Here is a 24,415-nt window from a genome sequence, read left to right as displayed (position 1 = left end):
TGAACATGACAATGAGTTCACTGTACTAAACTGGCCCCCACAGTCACCAGATCTCAACCCAATAGAGCATCTTTGGGATGTGGTGGAATGGGAGCTTCGTGCCCTGGATGTGCATCCCACAAATCTCCATCAACTGCAAGATGCTATCCTATCAATATGGGCCAACATTTCTAAAGAATGCTTTCAGCACCTTGTTGAATCAATGCCACGTAGAATTAAGGCAGTTCTGAAGGCGAAAGGGGGTCAAACACAGTATTAGTATGGTGTTCCTAATAATCCTTTAGGTGAGTGTATGTCTGTATATAAAGACGTTCAAGAGATCAAGTCGTCTGAACACCTAATTGTGTCTGGATTATTTTATAGTTTGCTTATTAAATATGGATAAGAAAACCATAATGCACAATACATACAATGATGACCTTACCTGCTAGCACCTGTACAAATCATTGTGTATAACATTATGTCTTAGTATTGGCTCATGTACAAACGCATTCAAATGTATTTTCATGAAGGCATTCACAGTGCCTCTTGTGTCTTGTGGGACAATTACACAATGCTTTTGTGAACCGCAGCGGATTGGCCAGTGGGGTTCAGGTGTGGTGGGGTGGCACTGGTGATTGGCTAGCCCTGGGCAAGCCCTGCCCCTCCAGTGTAGTCCCCTCCTCTGTCCCCGCCCCCCCAAACAGGTGCAACAGCAGCATGGTGGCGTTTGCGAGACGTAGCGGTTTGGAGCTGGAGATTTTAATCATTAAATATTAACTAAAGCATTTATTTGACCATTTAATAGCTGGATTTGTTTTAATCATGTTTTGCAATAGGTTTTTCGAGTTTTTAACATCAGCTGTAATTTCAAAATAATTTGAAATCAAATCTTGACTGCAGGTAAGTTTGTGTGTTTTAGTACGTGTTTATGTATTTATTTTTAGCTAGATTTAGCTTTGTATACTGCTATAGTCGGTGATATTGCTGTGTATTTAATACTAAAGTTAATATAACATCGATAAGCTTATATAACATTCCTGTTAAGGACCAAGCGTTCCTTCAGAATTAAATATACATTTATATAATTTACTATTTCATTTTTTTGTAAAGGTGGGTTTAATTTAAAATCAAAAAGATTTAAAGATTTAGATAATTATGTTTCTTGTTTAAATACATATTGTGGGGAGCAGGAGTCTCAAATTAAATTCCTGCCATGTGTATGCTGTTTTTGGTTCCAACCGTGACCTTAATTACTTTAATTATTCAATTTTACATTTAAATATATATTGTGAGGTATTTTACAGTTGGTCTAAAAATGCATTTGATTTAAAGTACAGTTTATCAAATATCCTGGGGCCTTATAGGTGTTTAAACGTATCTGGCTAATTCAACAATTAGACCAATTAAGTAATTGAGGGATCCATCCAGGGATTAAGTTTGAGGTCCTTGGCGTAGAGTATTAATACCTTGACATTTTTGGTCTAACAGTTGGTGATATTTGGTAAAGGTGTTTCACTAGGAGGAGTGTGGATTTAATGTTACTGCCCATGTGGGAAAGTATCATTAGTACATTTCCTCCAATAAACACATTGTAACTTCTTGGACAAGCTGTTGACTTTCCTGCTTAAATCCCCCAGGATGGTTGTAAAGATGCATCTCTCCACGATCTCTTTGAGTTTAATTTAATTCAGGTAGGTAAAATCTGTGACTACTCTTACTGTGTACAATATAGTTTTTATTGATGGTGTGATTAGCGGACTCTGTGCGGCTCACAGTTCATACCCAAATATGAATATCAGGTATAAATTGTGATTTTTTTGTATTGCTTATGGTGAATGAATGTATTGTTCGTATGATAGCAGATATTCCACTCACCACAGTGCCAGTGTTTTATATAACTCATAAAGTCCGATAGTTTTTGTCGGTGTGTGTTGGTTGATCTACATTAAGGACTGCAGCGGATGAATGATAGTTATGCCGCTTTATTTATGCAATGTTGTATTTTAGTATTTGTTTTTCTGCTCCACGTCTGTGTGATCTCCAATCTGCTTCCAATGATGTTTCCACCGTCTTTTGCAACTGTTCTGTGAACTGTGAAACCAATGTATCTTAACTCATTTGAAATGTTGAGGTTTGATGTTATGTAATGCTAATTTAAGATGATTCTTTGAATGTCATGTGGATTATTCTGTTGACTAAATAAATGTGTGTTTTGATTCGTGTCTTGTTTATGCGTGTTTCAGGTTTGAAGGGGTTCGCTTTTTGGCTGGAGAATCTTCCCTTCAGTGAACTTTGATACTTTGTGAGAAACTATGCGATAGTTTTTTTTGTGTGCCTTTGTCCCATAGGGGTCCCCATAACATGATTTTCCCGCCATAAAAAGTAATATATGGGACTATGGGCGTGGTTAATGTGTCACACACCTTTATCAATTAGGCAGGTGGGCTTTAATAGACCCCCAAGGTTTTACCCATACTGGCTCCACTGAGAGTGGAAGATTGGTTACTGATATAAGGGTACCAAGGTTAACAGAGTAAAACCAGAGTAAGCCCATAAAGATGCTTCCAGTATACTACCACAAACAGTGAGGTGGGCTGGGCACAGAGAATCAAGCCATGCTTAATTTGTTGACTATAGCCACCAATGGTGCCTAGCCTGACTCTCTTCCATGGTGGGTGGAGTTAGGCAGGGCATCTTCCCTTCCCGTGTGTGATTTGATTGACAATTACAAACCATTGAAGCAATTATCAGAATACCTGCAGCCTCTCTGAGCAAGAGCTCCCTTGGTTGATTTGCTTAATTGATTAATAACTCACATGTGTTCCTAGTATTTAGAAATTGGTGATTAAGGGTGACCTATAAGATAAACTGGATTGGGACTGATCCTCAAATTGGAAGCTGTAGGCATTCAGGGTAAGTAGTTGGATTATGAACTGGTTGATGTCTACGAAACAGAGGGTGTCGATTAGAGGAGTTGCTTCTAACTGGAGTGAGGTTGTTAGTGGAGTTCCACAGGGATCAGTACTAGGGCCTTAAGCTTGAGAAGTGTGCTCACTTACTCTGAGGAGTGCGGTTAATTCTTACCTTTTCTCTTCTGAGTATCCTTACAGTCTTGTCTCTTTGGAGCTCAGACTACGGTCTTTTTCATTATGTTATTTGCTTCTCATCGGAGGTAAGTGTGCGGTAGGAATTTCGATCGGAGCCGGCCTCGGACCCTTCACGGAGATCTACTGTACGGATTTTACCTTCTTGTACCATTATTCTCTTTTACAGATTTGAGTGTTGTAGGAGAGGACAGAGACGGAGACTCTTCCTCTGGAGCAGCCTTTCCGTGGCTGGTCGGCGACCACCCTTCTCTGTCCCAGATTACCTTGATTTCTGTTGGCGGAATTTAAACCGCTCGATATGTGCAGAGCAAAGCTCGATTAACACCTTGTCGACCTCGATCACATCGACCTTGACGAACTCTCGATCCCTCGACACGCTTGTCGATATCGACCTACCCTCGACCCTTCTGCATCCCGTGTCGACCTTCGTGTTCCCTTGACCTCTTGACAACAAGACCTGCTCTCGACGTCTAGACGCCCTTGTCGACCCCATGGACCTCGAAGTTGACAACCTCGAATTAAACATCGAGGGGGAAAGTATCAGTGCTGAGGAGTTTGGTGAGATCCATCTGCCACAAGAACTGTCGCTATACCTAGGAGAGTCTGAACGAGAGAGAAAAAGACACAGATGCACTGTGCGGCATTTACGGAGGCCACGCGCCGTAAGAGGGCCAGGAGCTTCCCATCGCCCAGCCACCGCAGCAGATGCTCCACCCGCCGCTCTTCCATGCTGACCCCCGCCAAGTGTCTCTCCAAGGAGGCAGCGCTCATCTTCCCCCCAACCTTCACCAGCGAGGGTGCAGTCTGTCTCCCCCTCTTCACCCCTTCGCAGGCGCTCCCCCGGGAGGAGAGAGCGATCCCCCAGATGAAGGTCCCCAAGAGCGAGGTGCTCCTGCTCCAGATCCGCCAGGCACTCATGTCTCTAATCAGAACAGTGGGGGAACTGTCGCACATGCTGGACTCCCATGTAGCGTTATGTTGGGTGTATTTTGATAAGAGCATTTTAGCTCTGAGCTGAAGCACTGATCTAAAGAAGACCTCTCCCCCCCCAAAGTTATCAGATTTCCTTAACTCATCAGCTTGGAACTGGTTTACATCAAAATGACAGTTTTGGGGAGGATGGCACCGAGAACAGGCCAAATAGTTTGGAATCCTGCTATGAGATGTCTGGAGAAAGGGGCCTGTAGGTAATAAAAACTCTTTGAAGTGGACGAGAGCCGAAATCCTGACATAGAGCTACAAACCTGGGCCAACCGGCATTTCCAAAAGATGGCATGGATTGACATCAGTCATAAATCAAGCCCCCCTCCAATAGGACACTGGGGGCTGAAATCGAAATCCAGTCTCAAAAACTAAAGAACCAATCACCTATTGATCTGACAGACTATAAAGAACAGCGCACGGTCTCTCTCTCTCACCTTAACCAGAAACTCGCTGCCACAGCTCAACCTGTAGCTCTGTTGCCAGAACCGGAACCAGAAACCAACCAAGTCTTTGCCGGCAACAGAAGAGTTAAACTGGGAGAAGGAGATTGAGCCGTACGAAGAATTCTTTTAAAGGACTTTATTAAATAAAGAACTTTACAGACTGCGCTGCCCGCCTGTGCCCACCTGATCAGTGGAGTTTTACAGCTGGACAATTGACTAAGTCGACTGTATACGGAAGTGTCAGTCATTAAAATAGCTATTTGTGTCTTAAGAAAATCTGTTTGGAAAAGACTCTACATTCGCGAAACCCCAACTTCCAGGTGCATCGACTGAGTGGAAGTTCTTGGACAAAGCCGAACCGGACTGCCTTTGTTCCAAACCACACGGACCTCGTGCCATGTGCTGTTATCTGAGCCCGAAGACAGAGAGGCCTCTCTGCGACGAAGTTCAGATAAGTTTAACAGTTTGGAGTTTGTGATTCATGACATTTGAGAAATGTTAATCTGTGATTCATAACTCTAGAATGTGTAATATCATTTCGTTTTCTTAAATATAAATGTGTGTTGCATTAAACTGTTTTGTTGATAATTTTAGAAATAAAATCTGTCAATGCCGAGAAATATCTTCTCATTCCTGTTTAACTGTTTAGTCTGAAATTGACACAAGTTAATAGACGTTAGATTATTGGTGGCCCTGCCTATCCTTAATCATCTAATAATAATCAGTTAAGGGAAATTGTGGTAAGTAATGATAGGATCTTTCTCGGCACCTAAACGTAAATGAGACTGATATATATATAACGAGAAGTTACCTGACATTAAATACTAACCTGCGTAGTTATTTAATGTCTGACTAACAATACTAATGAGAGACTCACCTTCGTCTTACTAACCGGTATTGTAGTCAATGTGCTTATAACCTTTTTTGTTTAACGATTTATGTGTTATCATATGCGATCCCATGGTCTTTGATTTGGTCACGGAAGTGATTTGTCTTTGATTTGTTGATCTAGAGTTGAATTTTAATTAGTTTTTCCCTTTTGTATAATTAGTGTAGTGCTACATTTATTCTTTGTTTTTGAATAAATTTGACAATTTTTATCTTTGGAATTGGTGTCTGCGTCCAATTATTACAGAAATTGAGTTCTACAAGATTCCAGGATTCGTGATAAGGTGATACTATAAATTCACTTCTTTAATTGAAATTTATAAGTGTACCTTACGCTACACCCAGCAACAAACGATGTTCACCGCCCCCCTCAGCTGCCACCGCCCCCATCGGAAGAAGCGCTGTCCCACGTGGCCTTGTGCTCGGATATATCGGATCCTCCATCCTTTACAGGGGAGACCGAGGTGGTGAGTTCCATGTCACCCTGATGCGACGTGCGGCTCTTGTGGTGGACAGTCTGGAATGGAAGGGGGGTCCAAGGAGTGTGGCTGCGCCACTTTCACTATGGTCTGGTAGACAAACGCATCCTGGTTCGGACAGACAACATGTCAGTGGTGGCTTATATCAACCACCAGGGGGGCCTACACTCCCCCAGACTACATCGTGTGGCGTGCAGACTTCTCCTGTGGGCGCAAGACAATATCCGCTCCATACGAGCGATACACCTGCTGGGCGGCGTGTCCAATACAGCAGCGGACATTCTCTCCAGGGGAGGTCCGGACAGCTCGGAGTGGAGACTGAATCCTCAGGTGGTGGAGCAAATCTGGAAGAGGCTGGAACGAATTCAGGTCTACCTCTTCGCTACACATGCAACGACCCACTGTCCGCTTTGGTTCTCCCTGGAGACGGAAGGCGGCCCCCTGAGTGTGGACGCCTTTGCTCACCCATGGCTGTAGGAACTCCTATATGCCTTCCCCCCACTGCCACTTCTTCCACTGCCACTGGAGAGGATTCACCAGGAAGGAGCTCAAGTTCTCCTGATCGCCCCACGGTGGCTGAGACAATTGTGCTTCGCAACGCTGGCACAAATGATCAGCGCGGATCCATGGTAGCTTCCGCTTCGATGAGACTTACTGAGTCAAGCAGAGGGACTGTTGTGGCACCCCAATCCAGCACAACTGCAGTTGTGGGTTTGGCCCCAGAAAGGCACCACCTGATGTCTTTGGGGCTGCCTGTTAATATCGTGGAAACGCTGCAATCGGCCAGGGCCCCCTCCACCAGGGCCCAATATACTTACAAGTGGTCAGCTTTTCAGAACTGGTGTATAGAGAGGCATGTGGATCCCATGTTGTGTCCCATATCAGCAATCCTGTGGTTCCTGCAACAGCTGCTTGAAGACGAGAAATCTGCATCCACACTGAAAGTTTATCTGGCTGCCATCTTATTAAAAAGAAAGACAGCCATTACCCTTCAGGGGTCGCTCGACTAGACGACCTTCCAGATGAAGAAATGGCAGGGAGCTGCAGTCAGGAGGAGACTTTTCACAGGGGGCGGGTCTCCCTCCTGACAGCAGGTCTATATTGGGCAGCTTTGGTACATGTTTTCAATGATTGGCAGGTCAGAAGGCTCTTCCCATTTGGAAATGGCTGTCTTTGTTTTTCAGGGAACCGAGATTATGATAATAACCTATCGTTATTAATACACTCAGATATTAACTATAAGTAGTAACTGTTTCTGTACGTGAACTTCAGTCCATGCTCCTAATAAAACTGTAATTTCTTTGAGATTCCACACGGCACTTGAGATTATATCTTCCGACATAATGTAGCTGATCTCTTCCCTGTCTCTACTCAAGCACACATCTCAGCTTCTGAAAGCGAAGTATTTCCTTGGTGGGCGTGACGGACGCTTGCGGCCATGTCTGGCAGCAGATAATTAACCATCCACAAAACACGGACGTGTCCGGACGCTTAAGCCAGTGGAAACACCCGTTTAATTATCCGGGTATGCCAGTGGAAACGGGGCAAGACTGAAAGAGTTATGGTGTTTGTTGTTGTTGATGTCCCTTTCCTTATAATTACTGGTAAATCTTACTGGCACACAACCTTTGTCATGCAGTTATTAAAAAGGGGAGGGCAGATAAGATAAGCTAATACGAGGTCATCCACCTTGTTTTAAAGCTAGTTCTCTAAAGGCAAGAGATACAGATTCCCACTCAAGCTGTTGACCATGGGGCGCCTTTCAGTCCTTCTCACGATCTGTATTTTCTGTGCCAGCTCCGTTCGAGGTATGTACTGTGAAAGGAATAGGCAATGTTTAGGCCATTGACACATGACAATAATAATTGCCTGTAATGAATTTCATTCCATCTAATTAAGCTCTTACTTCACTACTTTTCTAGTCTTTTTATGTGGTGTTCAGGCATCAGTTATCAAAGACAATGTGATGCAGAATAAGCTGAGATTAGTATAGTGTCTGATTCTGTGTAATATAACCTTTGTTTCTACAGTAATCAAGGGCAACTTCTTAACTTAAGGGATGCTTAGACAACTATACAATACAGGGAAATGTATTTATGAAGCAGCTTCAGGAAAAAACTGAATAGGAGGCACCAGCAGTTACCGCTACAGGAGTTTCTAAGCACGAGGATTGAAGTATTTATCTGTAGCATGATGTTTAATTGGATAAAAATGCTAACTTGAGAATCATTATTTTTGTCAAAGGGGATGACTGGATGAAACAGTATGATGAAGTGGTGAAGGAATTCAGTGAGCAGGATAAAGCCCAGGTACGCATACTCTCCTGTCTATGTCTTAGATGTCAGGCAATTCAGTTTCAAAGCTTCTCATCACCTGCAAATAAAATGACATTGGATATCCAGAGTTCAGTTAAGAATGCTTTTTGTGTCTAACAAGTAAAATCATTCACATCTGCTTTATCCAAATTCAAATAGATTCTTCACTGTACTGGTATAAGTAAATTAATAATTAGTGCAATTAGAACATAGAGCACACCACATTTTGTCTTGTGCTGTTTACATATGTGCATATGCCCCCTTTCACAATAAATACTATTCAGGTATTTAGTAGATTCAATTATTCCTGTTTGTGGTTTGTTTGCTTTATGATCTCTGAATTAGGAGTTTCCAGAGAAATCAAGATCCCAGAGTTTCCTACACCCCCCCTTTCAGTGTCCTGACATGGCACCCTCAAAAACAGTTCCCACTTCAGGTAAGGGAAGTTCCATTAAAAATTAATTGTGGTTTGTTTGTTTCCATCGAGACACTGCATCTGCACAGCCCAATAGTTTAATTCCTTATCAGAATTAACTTTTTTTTTTTTCAGGTGAGAGCTTATGAATTGCACCTGCCCTGACCTGTTTGTACATTAATGTGGATCAGAAAAAATCAGAAGATGAACTCGATAAGCTGAAAGCCTTTAAGCAGATAGCACCGGGACACGTGATACACTTGAAACTGCAGTAGGCATCAATCAATCAATCAATATCATTTTCTCAAGAGGATGTGTTTTTATGTTGCAGTTAAGTACGTGAAGCCAGCAGACATCAAAGTCATCGCTGCTCTGGGGGATTCACTGACAGTGAGCATATCTTTCCTTTCCAGAGCCACAATTGAACCACAAAAACAGAGACCTCTGCACATTTCTATTGTGATAGTGACATTCAGACCCCAACAATTACATGTCCAATTAAAAACAGATAAGTGAAAGAATATTGTCATACCTTCTTAAAATTACTTTTCATTAGTCCCATTTCATTGTTGGCCTTATAGCCTCTTTTCTGTGGAAACTTTAAATTTGATCACTAATATATCCTCTATTTAAGGCAAAATTAGTTTGTTGTGTGGTGCCAGTCAGACTTAATGTAATGTGTAGGATTGTGAGTTTTGCAGTTGGTAATGCCTTTTGGTCTTCTTTACAGACAGCCATTGCTGCGAATGCCTCTAATGTCATTGGGGTACCATTCGAATACCGTGACGTTTCTTGGAGGTACAGAGATTGACTGTCGGCAACTGCCAAACTATATTTAGAGCGACCTGCAATGCGGCTCAAGAATCTTGTGCCTTGCTGATCTGAAAATGAAAAATGATCCATGGCTTTGGGTGAAAATTGAGTGTGGCTCACAAATAATCATCAGTTGATAGGAAGAATTCTTTACCGGAGGGGTGGCCAACTGTGGTCCTGCGGCAGGTTTTACAGGTCTCTCTAATTCACCAATCACTGGATTCACATGCAACTTATGACTAATTAAGATGCACAAATGGCTCAATTAAGCAGTCAACAATCTGGATAATACTCAGATCTGTAGGCAAGGTGGCCCTCCAGGACCAGGGCTGGCCACCCCAGGCTCTCATTAATAGATGGATCTGACTGCATAATCCAAATGCTACTTTCTTTGAGGTAAGCTATCAAAGCTATCACAGCCCACACCTGTAGCCTCATGCAGATAGTATTACCATCCTCAAAGAAGAGAACACCTTATCTTCTTTTTCTGTATTAGCCGAGGGAAAGCCAAGGCTGAGATAAAGTCACAGCCTCCAAAGGCTGGGGATTCAAAAGTTTATAGCCTTTAAAGGAGCCATTCATCTGGAGATGACTGACATGCAATGCATTTCAGTGTTACTGGTGTTCTGGTAAAAATAAAACACATCCTAAAAATGGAATGCCATATATTTCCTGATTTTTCATTTTTCTCTCTTATTACTGCATTGAAAATCAGTTGGATAAAAACAGTTTAGCGATATCAAGTAGCGCAACAAGTATATGATACAAGAAGTATTATCTATGATTTTAAGGCTACTATAATATATTAATATATGTTCCACCTTTTTCTAGTTCATTTTCTTTTTTTGTTTCTTTGAAAACTAATTATAATTATATTTATTAATAATAAATAATATATATTAATCAACAATACACTTCTGTATTAATGTTAGTTTAGTCTGTCACTGGATTTGAATTTGCATTTCATTTGGTTTCTGCTTCTAGTATTGGGGGCCATGGGTCTTATCAGGAGGTCATCACTCTTGCAAGTAAGTCCACTTTTTTCTCCACTAAAAGAAATACACAAAATAGATTCACAAAAATGTTGCTGTGAAAAGATGGAGGTGTTATCTGCACAAAGCTACACAATGCTTCTCACAGTTTCTTTGGCTTCTCCTTAAAGACAGCCCATCAAGAAACTGTAATTTGCGAATGGTGGATGCGAGAAAGCTTTGCTATATTGGGGGCCCAAAGTCCAACAGTTTGCATTTTATCAGTATTTCCTTTCAGAGAATTCACATGCAGAAACACTTAGTACTAGTTCCCCTACTGTTTGTCAGAACACTTCAGTTTTGGATGTGTTTGGTCCCCCAGCTCCTAATATATTAATGTAAAATGTGTGCAGTGTGTCAGTGGAGGTGTACAAAGCCAGTTTTTGTAACCCTCTCACTGTGGGCGTCTTTGTGCTCTACAGATATCATTAGACTGTTCAACCCCACCGTCATTTTCCCAGCTCCACAAGTCACTATTAACAATGTGCAAGCCAACATCAATCAAACCGGATTCAACCTGGCTGTCACCGGACACAATTCCTAGTAAGACAATGATCAGTAAACACACCTACACAACTGGCACTGTTAGGTTTAGGACTGCAGATCCAATGCATACTTTATGAATTAAGAAAAATATGATCATGAAATTAATTTCCAACCCTCAAACACCATCATGGATTTCGAACAACATCAGCAGTTCATTTTACTCTTGGTTTAGTGTATTTTGGTGTAGCAGTAGATGGACAACATATGCTAAGAATGACTGATTTCTAAGTGAGCATTTCCCACAATTTCCTCCTTATCCTTAATAATAATGTAAGTTTACAGATAAATGGATTTCACAGCAGAAATACACAAGCTTGCAAACCCTATAATAAATGATTTTATGGCACACAAGTGATATGGAATTGCTGTGAAATGGTTATATATGACAATTAAAATGCTATCCTTCAGCATTTTATCAGTATTTTCTGAAGGCTAAGTTCATAAGGCCCAGGGTGAAATGAACCTATATCATAACAAAAACATGTGTATGTCACAAAGAGAAGGTGTATATTTAAATATACACTATTTTCTGGAGACATTTCTTACATGGTAATTGATTAATTACCATATAAAACATGTGTCTGTATGCTAAAGCTAGATGTGTACAATGTACAATACTATATATATATATATAGTTCACTTTAAAAAGTTCAAATTGATTAGCTTGTTAAGCTATTTTCATTTAATTACAGAAGAAACATGAAAACGTTTGCATAAAACTAGGAGTCTGTTCTGCATATATATATAAAGATATTATATAATTCCTTTCAGAGAAGATTAACTCATAAATAGATACCTGGCAGCTAAACTGGCTGCTGGGCATTATGCTTGCGAAGGAGGTGTGATTCTGTGACAAACTATGGCTGGTATGAACTCTGATCACATAATGTGTTTAGAGGAGTTTCCTTACAGCAGCACAATTACAACTGAATTCAATGAAACCTTTATTACTAACTGATAAACTAGTACAGACAAGTTGGAGATAAAGACAAAGTGACTATTGCATTGGTGCACAATTGCAGCAACAAGCCAAAGTAACAGTTTCATAACACATAAGATGTCCACAGTACAATCTTAACTGAATGATGCTATAAACTCAGGTCATTAGCGGGCGATGTGAATATCTTTCTAGCAACTAAGATTCTGACAACAACGATTGTTCTCTTTCCAGTGAATTTCCACAACAGACCAGGAACCTGATCGACACATTCAAAACCTACCCTGTAAGTGTCTGTCCAAGAGTATTTGCAAAGACCAACAGTTTGTTTCTTGTGTCTATTTGTCAAACTGCAAATTAATGTATAATAATACGATAGATTTATTTTTCATTATTGAGTAGTGTTTATTTTTGTGGATGGAAAGTGCCACTGTAACTACTGTAAGTTGCTAGTTATTGTGCTTAAGTGTGGTGAATCTGTTGGAGAGAATGAAAAGTTTGGACTTACCTAAATGGGAATAAACACTTAGAATGTCTTAACTTTATAATTTGTGTCGCCTTTGTACATGGTAAATGAGGGAAAAAAGTACAATTCAACCATTTCCCAACAGAAAATAATAAAACACTTCTCTTATGGTTTGGTTTTTGGTTTTAGGGCATGAACTTCAAAGAGGACTGGAAGCTGCTGACCATTCTTATAGGAAACAATGATATCTGTGACTTCTGTAAGAATAAGGTAGACCCGTGCTTTGCCATGCTGCTCTGGTTGGCACTAATAATGTGGCTGCTCTCCTACACTGCTGAAATCTATCATTAAACATTTTTTCATTGGGGGGTTTTCAATTCTGAGAGCTTCCAGAGGTTTGGATTATGCCCTATTACACTCATTTATGACCTAGTGAGTTTCAGTGAAGTTTACAGACTACTTTTTCTGTGTCTGCCTATTTAACATTTGTTTTTGTTTCTCCAGACCCTTTTTTCTACAGAGAGTTTCATTCATAACTTGACCGTTGCCTTGGACATGTTGTACCATGAAGTAAGCGATTGTTATTTGTACTGACATTCCTGTTATGCAGCAATAGAAGACAAGACTGTTCCTAGGTGTGAAAAGAGCACCCTTCCCCCAGGCAGGATGTCATAGTCACTCTTGTTTTGCCCCAGGTGCCCAGAATGATAGTGAACCTGGTCGAGGTGCTGCCCCTGGAGGGCCTTCGAGAAGTGGATGACAAGAGCATTGGGTGTCTTCTTCAGAAGTACGTGCTGTTTGACTCCTCTGTGGCTCCATAGAGGATACAGGTTTACATAGGAAATTGATAGAAGAATAGTGTCTGTTGTCTATAAGTTCTTTATCATTATCAATTGTAGTTTTAGTCATAGCCGTAGTAGTAGTAGTAGCTTGTACAAACTACCAAGTTCTCTGGTGTCCTAGGTGGAGGGGTTTGGGTTCAAATCCCAGATGGGGGCACTGCTGCTGTACCCTTGAGCAAGTTACAAAACCCAGATTTCTCCACAGATACAAGATGTTAATATAATGTGTATCTTATTACAATGGGTAAGGGTTACTGACAAGATGTAGATGCAAGTATCTACAATGATGTTTAATTTCCCAATTAGCTTGTGGCTGCAATAAATGTGAATCGGGCAACCGAGTTGTTTTAATTATCTATAGATACAAATTAACATGCATTCATGTTGACATATATATATACAGTGAGGGGAAAAAAGTATTTGATCCCCTGCTGATTTTGTACGTTTGCCCACTGACAAAGAAATGATCAGTCTATAATTATAATGGTAGGTGCATTTTAACAGTGAGACAGAATAACAACAAAAAAATCCAGAAAAACGCACTTCAAAAAAGTTATAAATTGATTTGCATGTTAATGAGTGAAATAAGTATTTGATCCCCTATCAATCAGCAAGATTTCTGGCTCCCAGGTGTCTTTTATACAGGTAACGAGCTGAGATTAGGAGCACTCTCTTAAAGGGAGTGCTCCTAATCTCAGCTCGTTACCTGTATAAAAGACACCTGTCCACAGAAGCAATCAATCAATCAGATTCCAAACTCTCCACCATGGCCAAGACCAAAGAGCTGTCCAAGGATGTCAGGGACAAGATTGTAGACCTACACAAGGCTGGAATGGGCTACAAGACCATCGCCAAGCAGCTTGGTGAGAAGGTGGCAACAGTTGGTGCGATTATTCGCAAATGGAAGAAACACAAAATAACTGTCAGTCTCCCTTGGTCTGGGGCTCCATGCTAGATCTCACCTCGTGGAGTTTCAATGATCATGAGAACGGTGAGGAATCAGCCCAGAACTACACGGGAGGATCTTGTTAATGATCTCAAGGCAGCTGGGACCATAGTCACCAAGAAAACAATTGGTAACACACTACGCCGTGAAGGACTGAAATCCTGCAGCGCCCGCAAGGTCCCCCTGCTCAAGAAAGCACATGTACAGGCCCGTCTGAAGTTTGCCAATGAACATCTGAATGATTCAGAGGAGAACTGGGTGAAAGTGTTGTGGTCAGATGAGACCAAAATCGAGCTCTTTGGCATCAACTCAACTCACCGTGTTTGGAGGAGGAGGAATGACCCCAAGAACACCATCGCCACCGTCAAACATGGAGGTGGAAACATTATGCTTTGGGGGTGTTTTTCTGCTAAGGGGACAGGACAACTGCACCACATCAAAGGGACGATGGACGGGGCCATGTACCGTCAAATCTTGGGTGAGAACCTCCTTCCCTCAGCCAGGCATTGAAAATGGGTCGTGGATGGGTATTCCAGCATGACAATGACCCAAAACACACAGCCAAGGCAACAAAGGAGTGGCTCAAGAAGAAGCACATTAAGGTCCTGGAGTGTCCTAGCCAGTCTCCAGACCTTAATCCCATAGAAAATCTGTGGAGGGAGCTGAAGGTTCGAGTTGCCAAACGTCAGCCTCGAAACCTTAATGACTTGGAGAGGATCTGCAAAGAGGAGTGGGACAAAATCCCCCCTGAGATGTGTGCAAACCTGGTGGCCAACTACGAGAAACGTCTGACCTCTGTGATTGTCATCAAGGGTTTTACCACCAAGTACTAAGTCGAAGGGGTCAAATACTTATTTCCCTCATTAACATGCAAATCAATTTATAACTTTTTTGAAATGCATTTTTCTGGATTTTTTTGTTGTTATTCTGTCTCTAACTGTTAAAATACACCTAACATTAAAATTATAGACTGATCATTTCTTTGTCAGTGGGCAAACGTACAAAATCACCAGGGGATCAAATACTTTTTTCCCCCACTGTATATATATATATATATATATATATATATATACACATATATATAAAGACTCCTTGTTCTCTAATAAAGAAAGCCTTCACTTGTGCAGCCTAGTCATTCAGTCTATAAGTACATTTTGTTATTTGCTTGTGTCCTAAATCTGCTATTCTCCATTCTCAGATCATTCTGCTCGTGTCTGGTGAAGCCCCCAGAGAATTCCACTGAGCTGAAAGAACTCATTGAGCTGAATTATGAATTTCAGGTACATTAGTCAGGAACTCAGAAGAAAACACTTCGAAAACAAAACAACAACAAAAGCAAAATCTCTCAACTTGGAAAGTGAACTTGAGCAAACAGAGTTATTGAAATTCTTGCACACTCCAAATTTAGACAGTTACATGTGGTAATAAGGAAGTTATTAGCTTTCTGGCTGCAAACTGGAAACGTGGCAAAGAAAGGTGAACACAAATCTTCTTAAACAGGATACATGTATGTCATTACTGGCAGAACATGTCCTAAAGGCATCAAAATAAGGGAAAGGTGTTAAGGTACAAACTTCAGGACAACATATCTTGTCTAAAGCTTAAGACATGAGCAGAATTGAATTGGTCCAAATGGGTGAATCATGAGTTAAATCGACTAATTAGGGTCAAAGTTTCAGGAACTGTGGTCTAGAAGATTCCTCTGCCTTTCTTTATTGTGCTTACATGACAGACAGCATCTGGAAGTTTGGATCAACTCACAGATTACCTTATCTAAGCTTTGTTGATTTTTGACCATCTAGAATGTAATCGTGTCACCTCTGCTCTCACACACCTAACACCTGTGTCTGATTATATAACATTGCGTGAGCCGTGTATCTTGAATCAGTATTATAAAAGTACAAAACAAGATACCGAGATAATAACTGGCCAATCAAGAAAGAGCATCAAGAATTGGATACTGGGGTAAATGTATCATAATAGTTGACTATTTTAGTGGCAACAAATATATAAGAAAAAGAACACTTATTGAAAAAGTTGACATTAGCAGAAAATGTTCAATGTAAGCACATTTGTGTTGCACAAAGTGGAGTAGTCCCTTACCACAGCATATTTATATTTGATTTTAGCCTGCCTGCCTAAAATGCCCGATGATATATACTGATAGAAAATAATGGGGGGGAAACTGTATCTATGAATCTATCTTATCAAATCCTGTTAATTAAACTATACTCATTTATGACTGATATCTTCTCAGAGTTTGCTGTACACCGATTCCACATAGAATAAGCTTTGGCAGGACAACATTTACACCCCTGAGATCAGTCAGCTGCGATCTTTACAGTTGTCTCCAGGCTGATTCGGTCTTTGACAAACCACTGAACGGATGCTATTGATAAAGTATAGTGTAATGAGCAACATTAATTCAACTAAATGAATCACTGAACAAGACTGTTTGGGAATGAAGAGTTGGAATATATGACCACAGCCAGGGTGTGTAATTATAGATGTATAAGTCATTTTTATTGTCGAACACCAGAGAAAAATGGAGCAACTCATTAGCAGTGGCCGATACATCAAGGATGATTTCGACGTGGTTCTGCAGCCCTACCTGAAAAATATCAAGCCTCCAAAGTATCCGGTATGTTTGTTATCCCAGTATTTTTTTCTAACTGGAGCCAAATACTCTGAGACAGACTGCTAACCTCACAAACTGCAAAGCTTGAGTTCTTATTATATTTCTTAGCAGACACCATTATCCAGGGCAACTTACAATTGCTATAATATATCACATTAATTTTACATTAAATTACCCATTTATACAGCTGGGTTTTTTACTGGAGCAATCTAGGAGCATTACCTTGCTCAAGAGTACAACAGCAGTGATTTTCCAGATCCCTGCATATCCTGTAGGATTCCAGCTCTGGAGGACTTGTGTCTCAAACCTTCTCTAGGATGAAGTGTGAGTAGATCAGTACAGTATGCCATAGACAAAATAGTATGTATATATTGTGTATAGATATACAGCTCTGGAGACCACTTAATATTGATTTCTGAACTTGGAGTGGTCTCAATTTTTTTCAGAGCTGAATGTATTAGATATAAACTGTATTTTTTGTTTGTCTTTTTCACCCTGAATCATAACTCTCAGGGTCTGAAAGTGTATGTTTAGAAAATATGTCATATTGTTACCCACACACAGGGGCTTCCATGTCTGATTTCAGCCGATTCGTCAGTATTTTTCTCTCTCTCTCTTTCAGGACGGAACGATTGATTACTCCTTCTTCACCGTAGATTGCTTCCACTTCACCATTAAGGGGCACGAAAGCCTGGCTAAAGGACTGTGGAACAATATGGTGAGGCCATCTTCATTCAGTGATGTCAACAACTGACACCATATTAATTTTAGTTTTTTTTACATTTTTCAGTGTTCAGAAGATAAATATGAACATTTGAATTACTGAGCTAGGTTAAATAGGCAACTGCCCAGTTTTCTTACATCCAACAACTGGATATTTCCTCATGGAAGGCTTTTATCTAAAGAAGAAACCATCAATTAAACAATTCTAAAAGTGATCGAAATGTGAACGATTGTGAAATTGGACGATGACGTGTATTCCTTGCCGGGGACGTTGATATTGACAGACCGTTGCTAGAGTAACCACTCTTAAAGACAACGATAGTAGTTCACATTATTCTGTCCTCCTGCAGTTTGAACCCGAGGGGAAAAAGACTTTGATAGACACCTTTTCAGAACCCTTACAACTCATCTGTCCACCAGAGGTAAGCACTGTTTTCTCACAATATAGAAATCCCCAGACCCCATCACTGGCCTCGCTTTTCTTAAACTATCCCTCTAATGATCAGCACTTGACCATTAGTAGCAGTCGGAAAATATGCTACCATTACTACTAAAACGAATTATAATACTTTTCAGGACCATCCTTACATATACACCACCGAGTCTGCTGGGCAGGATCTGCGGCCCACTCTAGCGTTGATTCTGCTGGTGCTCAGTCACGTCCTGTGAAGCCCAGGAGCTCCGTTCTTCAGTCAAACCAAGACTTCAGCAGCAAATCTACCATTTCTGCCATCTGTGGGAAGAAATTGCATGGAGACTGTTTGTTGGGCAACAGCAGAATAGGAGAACAGTCTCTCTAAGGTTCTCTCTAGGTTTTTGGACTTGAGATGTAGACTAGGCCAGAGACATTTCTGCCACTGGACATCTGATACATCTATTAACCAGACAAAATAGAGCAACGAGATGCTATATATTATTTATGCTAATGAGGGCTTTTATTTTGGTTATTAATGATTATTCGTTCAAGAAACACTGCTCTGAAACGACTGAATTTGTTTAACGTGAGAACAAGTGGAGTCATTAAACACTGCACTATTGTAGCACAATCCACAAACAATGAGGTCGTTTCAGCGTCTTTTTTTAAACCAGTGATACGTTTGACTTGTAAAGCAATGAAATAAACTGTGCAAATTGCAAGTAATTCACTTTCTTGTGTGGTATACTCTGTTTCAAATTGTGTGCATTCCCATTGGTCTTTAGAAACAAAGCCATCAAGGGTGAACATAATAATAACACACTAGTCCCCTGTGTCAATTATATTACTGTTCTGACAATGACGATGATAATAATAATCCCAGATATAATTATTGCATAACGAGGAAGCAAAACAAAATTAAAAGATGTACTAATACCTGTACATCTATTAACCAATTGAATTACCTGCGTATGAATCAGAAATGAAAAGGATATTGTGGAGTCTCTGCTAAATGAAAACACTTTCAGCTGAGGCAGGGCATTGGAGAGTGGACGCCCCCTCTAGCATCTGCTCCGTGTTATGTAACATAAGCGCAGTTTATGGGCCATGTGACTTCACACTTGAGTCTGCCTGCAGCTCCTGGCGCAGAATTCTGGGAGGCGTGTCAAGTCTGTTGGCTCCCACTAGGGGGCAGATAACACCTACGCTACCCAGACATTATCTGTGTGTTGAGGCTAAACTGGATCGAAAGAATGAGGCTTATACACTAATCCATAAAAAAAGCTCTGAAAGAGTGTCGTGGTATAATATTATGCTTGAAGGGGAAACAAAAAAAAAGTTTGAATATGGCATTGCTGTCATGGAATATACAAGCCTCGTTAAAACAAACATGCAGGTTCTCTGACACAAAGAGTCAGTTTGCTTTTACATCACAGAGTTATAACAGATTTGCAGCTGACCCACTTCTTACTCTTTGCCTGACACAGATTGAATAACACAGACTTGGATCTATTGCGAGGTAATCATGTCGTATATCAATCTTTATTTCTTTCCAAGGATCAGATTAAAATCAGAACACCAATAGATTAGATCCCCAGTACTTGAAGCTTCTGACAGAAAAAACAAAATCAATTTTAGGTGCAGAAGCTTGGAGCAGCTGTTCGAAGAGGTGAATGAAAACATACACGTTGATTGAGTTCTAAATCCAGTTGTAAATTCAGTGACGTGTAAACCCTAGCAAATGCAACTCGTACTTTCCGTCCTGCCACTTTTGTTCCTCCTATAATTCCCCCCTTTAACGTCACAGATCCTGTCTCATTGTCTAATTCAAACCAGGCTCTCTGAATAGGACAGATTTTGCCTGCGTGCTCTTTGCTGGTGTGAGGCTTTAAGTGTGTTTGCCCAGCGTGGCTCTTGTTACAGGCAAATCAACAAAACAACTTAATACAATGCAATACAATTTTATTGGCACTACTGTAGTACTAAGGAGTTACAAATGGACAAACTGACAAATTAAAGAGTTTAATGTCAAGGGTGAAGTGACTGGATTGCATTAATAATTTATTCAACTTGCGTTTATTTTGAAAAAATATAACATTCTAAATGTCTGAAATAACCACACAGTCAAATCAACTTACTCTCTCGTTTGCCAACTCTCAGCCCACTTTCAGCTGAAATCCCATAATCACCTTTTTCTTCTCACTCATTAGCTGTAATAGAAACTAAGTTTTTGCAGTTAAAGCATTTGACATAGGGAGATGGTTCTAATACTAACAATTTGACAGGGAAAAGGATATCTAGCGAGGCTATAATGCAGTCAGTGAACTGAATATAACCCTCCCAGTAATCAGTTTCATTCAGTACTTTATTATTTTCTTCATTTTGTGTTTTTCAAGGGCCCTGTGCATTGCGATTCACCCCTCATCTCGTATTCGAGGGGCCATGGCAGACACAGTAGGGTTAAAAGTTCACAGCCACAGGCATAAAGCAGTACAAAAAGGTAGACAGAAGAGTAACCCGATTCCAGCAGTATGGATCAAGTTATGGGGAAAGATGAGACTTTTTTCAACCAAAGCCCTACAGCAGGCATGATTTATTTATTCAACTTTACCCTTGGAGGCAGGAATGCAGTGCCCACCTAACTTCACTGTGGGAATGCATTGCTGATAGTTCTTACTATAATCGTTTCCACGTGTCTCTTATTGGCACACTTATTGCGTGTTCTGGAAAAACAAACATACAGCCCTGACACTAAGGAACCAACTTGAACAATGACGCACTATTTATACAATCCTCCAATATCTCAATGCATACTTTTATGCTACACAGACCTCACTGCAGGCACAATGAAAGTTTTCCTGCAATAAAACAAGACTTCCTCCACCACCTGACCACCAACAGCTTACGAAATTCACTCTTTTAAATAAGCAGAAACCTTTAACATTTATTTTTTATTTTTAATGCTGAACAAACACCAAAATACCCCCATTGACGCAAATCTGCTTTATTAATTCGGGAAAAACATACAGATATGAATCTCTGTGTGTCTGGAGAGAAAGGAAATTTGAGCTTGGTTGTGTAAATGACCAGCTGTCTGGTGGCCATTCATTACACTGTCTTTGATCTGCTTAATTAAATTCCCTGAGCTGGTTTACTTCTTTTTATTTTAATTACGAGGTGATAGTGATCAACTTATAATTATAAAACAAAATCCTATCTTTAAAACAATAATGGTATATTCAATGTAGCTGGTAATATTTCTGTAACACTTAATATTGAATATTAAGCACAATTATGCACAGAAAGTTTATCAGTCTTATCTTTATTTTTGTGATTATTTTCAGTACCATATTGCTCCAGTGAAAAGAGTTTCCATTTAATATATCTTAAAGAATATGTCAGTTTACAGGAAGATTTAAAAGATTCCCTTTTCATCAATAAAATGTATCACAGAAATTAAGAAATTCGAGTTTATTATTATTATTATTATTATTATTATTATTATTATTATTATTATTATTATTATTATTTAAGTATTTAGGGATCCCTAAATAAAGTTTTGAATTTAATCGAAAAAACGACAATAACATTCATACTAAAAATAAAATCATATTATTTCACAGGGCAAACAAGATGACGTGATATTGTTTGCAAGTTTGGTCTTGAAGATTGCTAGCTTGGCCCTGTCATATTCCCTTTTGAACTAATTTCTTCCCAATGGAAAGCACAGGTTGAGAAAAAAACGAAGTGCACCTCTACAGAAAAACTGAATTCAAGAAGATAAGATTGAACTTTACCTCAGCTTTTGTCACTTATCTTGGGAAATAAGCTGTCTGTGACCTTGCTCTAAAAGGAGGTGTGCTGTGTGAACAATACAGAATCATCTTCTCTTTAAATTGCAGCAGCACTAAGCAATAAACACAGAGATGAGGGCCTAATTCTGAGGCATAGTTTGACAGACCTTATAGGATATCTCAATATTTGGAACTCTATATCCATTTGTTTGAACTTTTTCTTAAAGGATGTTCTTTCCATCTTGTTCCTTTTCCATCTGCTCTATTTACATTCTGTGAGCATCCTGCTAGGGAAATTGCTGTTTTCAGTTCACTATAATCTTCAGGTTTATGCAAGATGCCCTTATGGTAGAGGAGAACGGTGGTGGACACCACATGAATCTTAATGGAGGAGAAAGAAGGGATTACACATTTTCAGTGCCAAGGTGATGACTGATCAAAGTTGAAATGTAAAGCTTATTTAAATGTACTAAAGGAAAACAATATTTTACAGTAATCAGTTATGTGTACCACTTACACAATAGTCTACCTTGGAAAGCAGATATTACAATGAAAAGGTGTTACATATGTATGTTCCCCTGATTGACCCCAAAACATACACACTGAATTATCTTGCAGGAACTGACTAACTCAGGGACTTTACAGAAGTAAAATCTGACATCCTTAAGAGAGTTTAGTTGTAATGGGCCATGCCAGTTTTTCAAGAACACTATAAAAAAACCTGAACTGGACTGAATGGTGGCAACAGATATAATCACTTCAAAATGCTATTCAGACACAGGTGTCTCTGCAAACTGTTCCTCTCTGAAGTTCGATAACTCATAGTATGCTTTTTTTTTCTTCACAACAACGAATGCCCCATCTTGGCATAATATTCTATCTCTGCAAATGACCCTTGAGCATACACACTTATTTTCCACCCAAAATGTTGCGATGACATTCCCGTTTGAGTGCGACACCCTGTAGAAATGACAAACACCTGCTCTATGGAGTTGAGGAACGGAGAGTTTGGCTGACGCACAATGTAGAAACATCCAGATGGATTCAATACAGGTGCAGAAAGGGAGCGAAGTGAAAAGGAATGAATCTGGATAATGCATGTTGAAGCTGGATTCCCTGAAGTCCCGTGTGTGTAAATTTGTTGCCTCCACCAAACCCAGCTGCCCAACTTCCTTCTGGCAGAGAGATGTAGCCCACGTGAGAGTCTGCGAATTTTAAGTCTCACAAACTCATAAACTCACAGCTGTTTTGAGAAGAGAAGGCGTTTCTTCGGCTCAAAGAGATGCGTGGACGTCTGAAAAGACTACCAAGTCGTCCCGTGAAAGCGGATTCCTTGAGCATCCTTCAAAGCCATTGGTTTAGGAGATTATGTTTTCAAGCAGTTTCTCTGAAAATCAGAGGAGCTAAATATACAAAATGACCTCACCCCCCCACCATGGCTGAAGAACAAATAAAGCATTAAAATCTGGCTGTCCAGTTATATAATAGGAGAGAACATTTACAGTAAGGCTCTGATGAGTCAGTCATGAAGGTACACCAGCCATGATTTCACCTTTCATTTTCCTTTCCCTACTCTCCCTGTGGCAGCCATTGCGCATGCCAGAACCCAAATTCATTCCTGTGCAGCACAGCCCTTGCATTCATTGTATTTATTAATGAGAGCAATCAGCTGCAAGACTCCAATCCCGGTCAGAGGCGTCCTTGGTATTAGGTCAATAAAAGCTTTCATTCGGGTAATGGACGTGGATTAAACTACAGTCGCAGTCTTGATTGACATGGGAAGCTTTTAATTATATTGAACTGTAACAGGGCCTTGTGGGTGCAGTTTGAGCAGGCCTCTGCAGATGGTTTCCTGGCACCATGTCAACCACTTTGCCATTCCCTGTGCAGCAGTATTGTATTTCTAGACCTGCATCATGTGCTGAATTACAATTAAATTGTGTATCTTCCTTTACTTTACCTACTGCATTGGCTGTATTGGAGTATGCAAGGGGGTGCCCACATCTTTCTCAAAGGGAGATCTCACATCTTCAGTCAGATTGACCTCAGTATAGTTAGTTTAAAGTTTAAGGCAAAATGTCATACCTTAATTGTAAATACTCTGAATCTGCTCTGTTCAGGTACTAAAGAGATTGGGTCCTCCAAAAAACAAAACAATTAAAAAAATGAATTAAAACCTTGTCATTACCATTTAATTATTATCTAGCCATCCCATATTTTTGTAAGCAACTATCTTTCCTTCCTGCAAGTAAATTCCTTGGCGGAAGGCTGGTTTGCGTAACTAAAACAAACAAACAACTATTGGAAACCAAGCATTCCCTTGTGAATGTCTTATATCATACTACAGTGCATCAGTAGAGATCAAGATTCCCATCAGGAGTCAAATGAAGGTAGACACCTCTGTTGAGCATATTTCCTCCTTTATAAATTGTAATTATTTCACACTGCTAAAAAGATAGCAAGGAAGCTGTATGTGTTTGATCCTTTTGATGTTAGAAGGATACATGCAATAACAGTTTAGTGCCCCGGTTGATTTAGTCTCAGTGGACTCTGGTTAATTACACTGGATATAAATCCACTATCTGGGCTTTCTTTTAACTAGAGCTAACACAGAGAGAAGGATGTTAAAATAGAAAGTAAATATTTGCGAA

The 24,415-nt window shown here is 40.1% G+C and overlaps 1 protein-coding gene across 2 annotated transcripts; it reads left to right on the top strand.

Annotated features, from left to right (window-relative positions):
- The first annotated feature begins 1,515 nt into the window (after positions 1-1,515).
- LOC136717202 (phospholipase B1, membrane-associated) lies at positions 1,516-18,700 on the top strand. 2 transcript variants are annotated; one of them, XM_066694699.1, is made up of 16 exons: positions 1,516-1,673; positions 8,128-8,192; positions 8,544-8,634; positions 8,945-9,003; positions 9,344-9,411; positions 10,411-10,454; positions 10,880-11,000; positions 12,175-12,226; positions 12,596-12,676; positions 12,911-12,976; positions 13,102-13,193; positions 15,393-15,474; positions 16,734-16,835; positions 17,455-17,550; positions 17,906-17,977; positions 18,132-18,700. In XM_066694699.1, exons 2-16 carry the CDS (start codon positions 8,139-8,141, stop codon positions 18,222-18,224), a joined length of 1,173 nt encoding a protein of 390 aa, XP_066550796.1. In that variant the 5' UTR covers positions 1,516-1,673; positions 8,128-8,138; the 3' UTR covers positions 18,225-18,700. The 2 variants fall into 2 exon arrangements, with proteins under 2 accessions (XP_066550796.1, XP_066550795.1); XM_066694698.1 differs by lacking the exon at positions 1,516-1,673 and adding an exon at positions 7,480-7,691.
- Positions 18,701-24,415: the final 5,715 nt, after the last annotated feature.

The sequence above is a fragment of the Amia ocellicauda genome, chromosome 21 (genome assembly GCF_036373705.1).
Source record: "Amia ocellicauda isolate fAmiCal2 chromosome 21, fAmiCal2.hap1, whole genome shotgun sequence".
Classification (NCBI taxonomy): Eukaryota; Metazoa; Chordata; class Actinopteri; order Amiiformes; family Amiidae; genus Amia; species Amia ocellicauda.
This window is presented reverse-complemented; position numbering and strand designations above follow the sequence as displayed.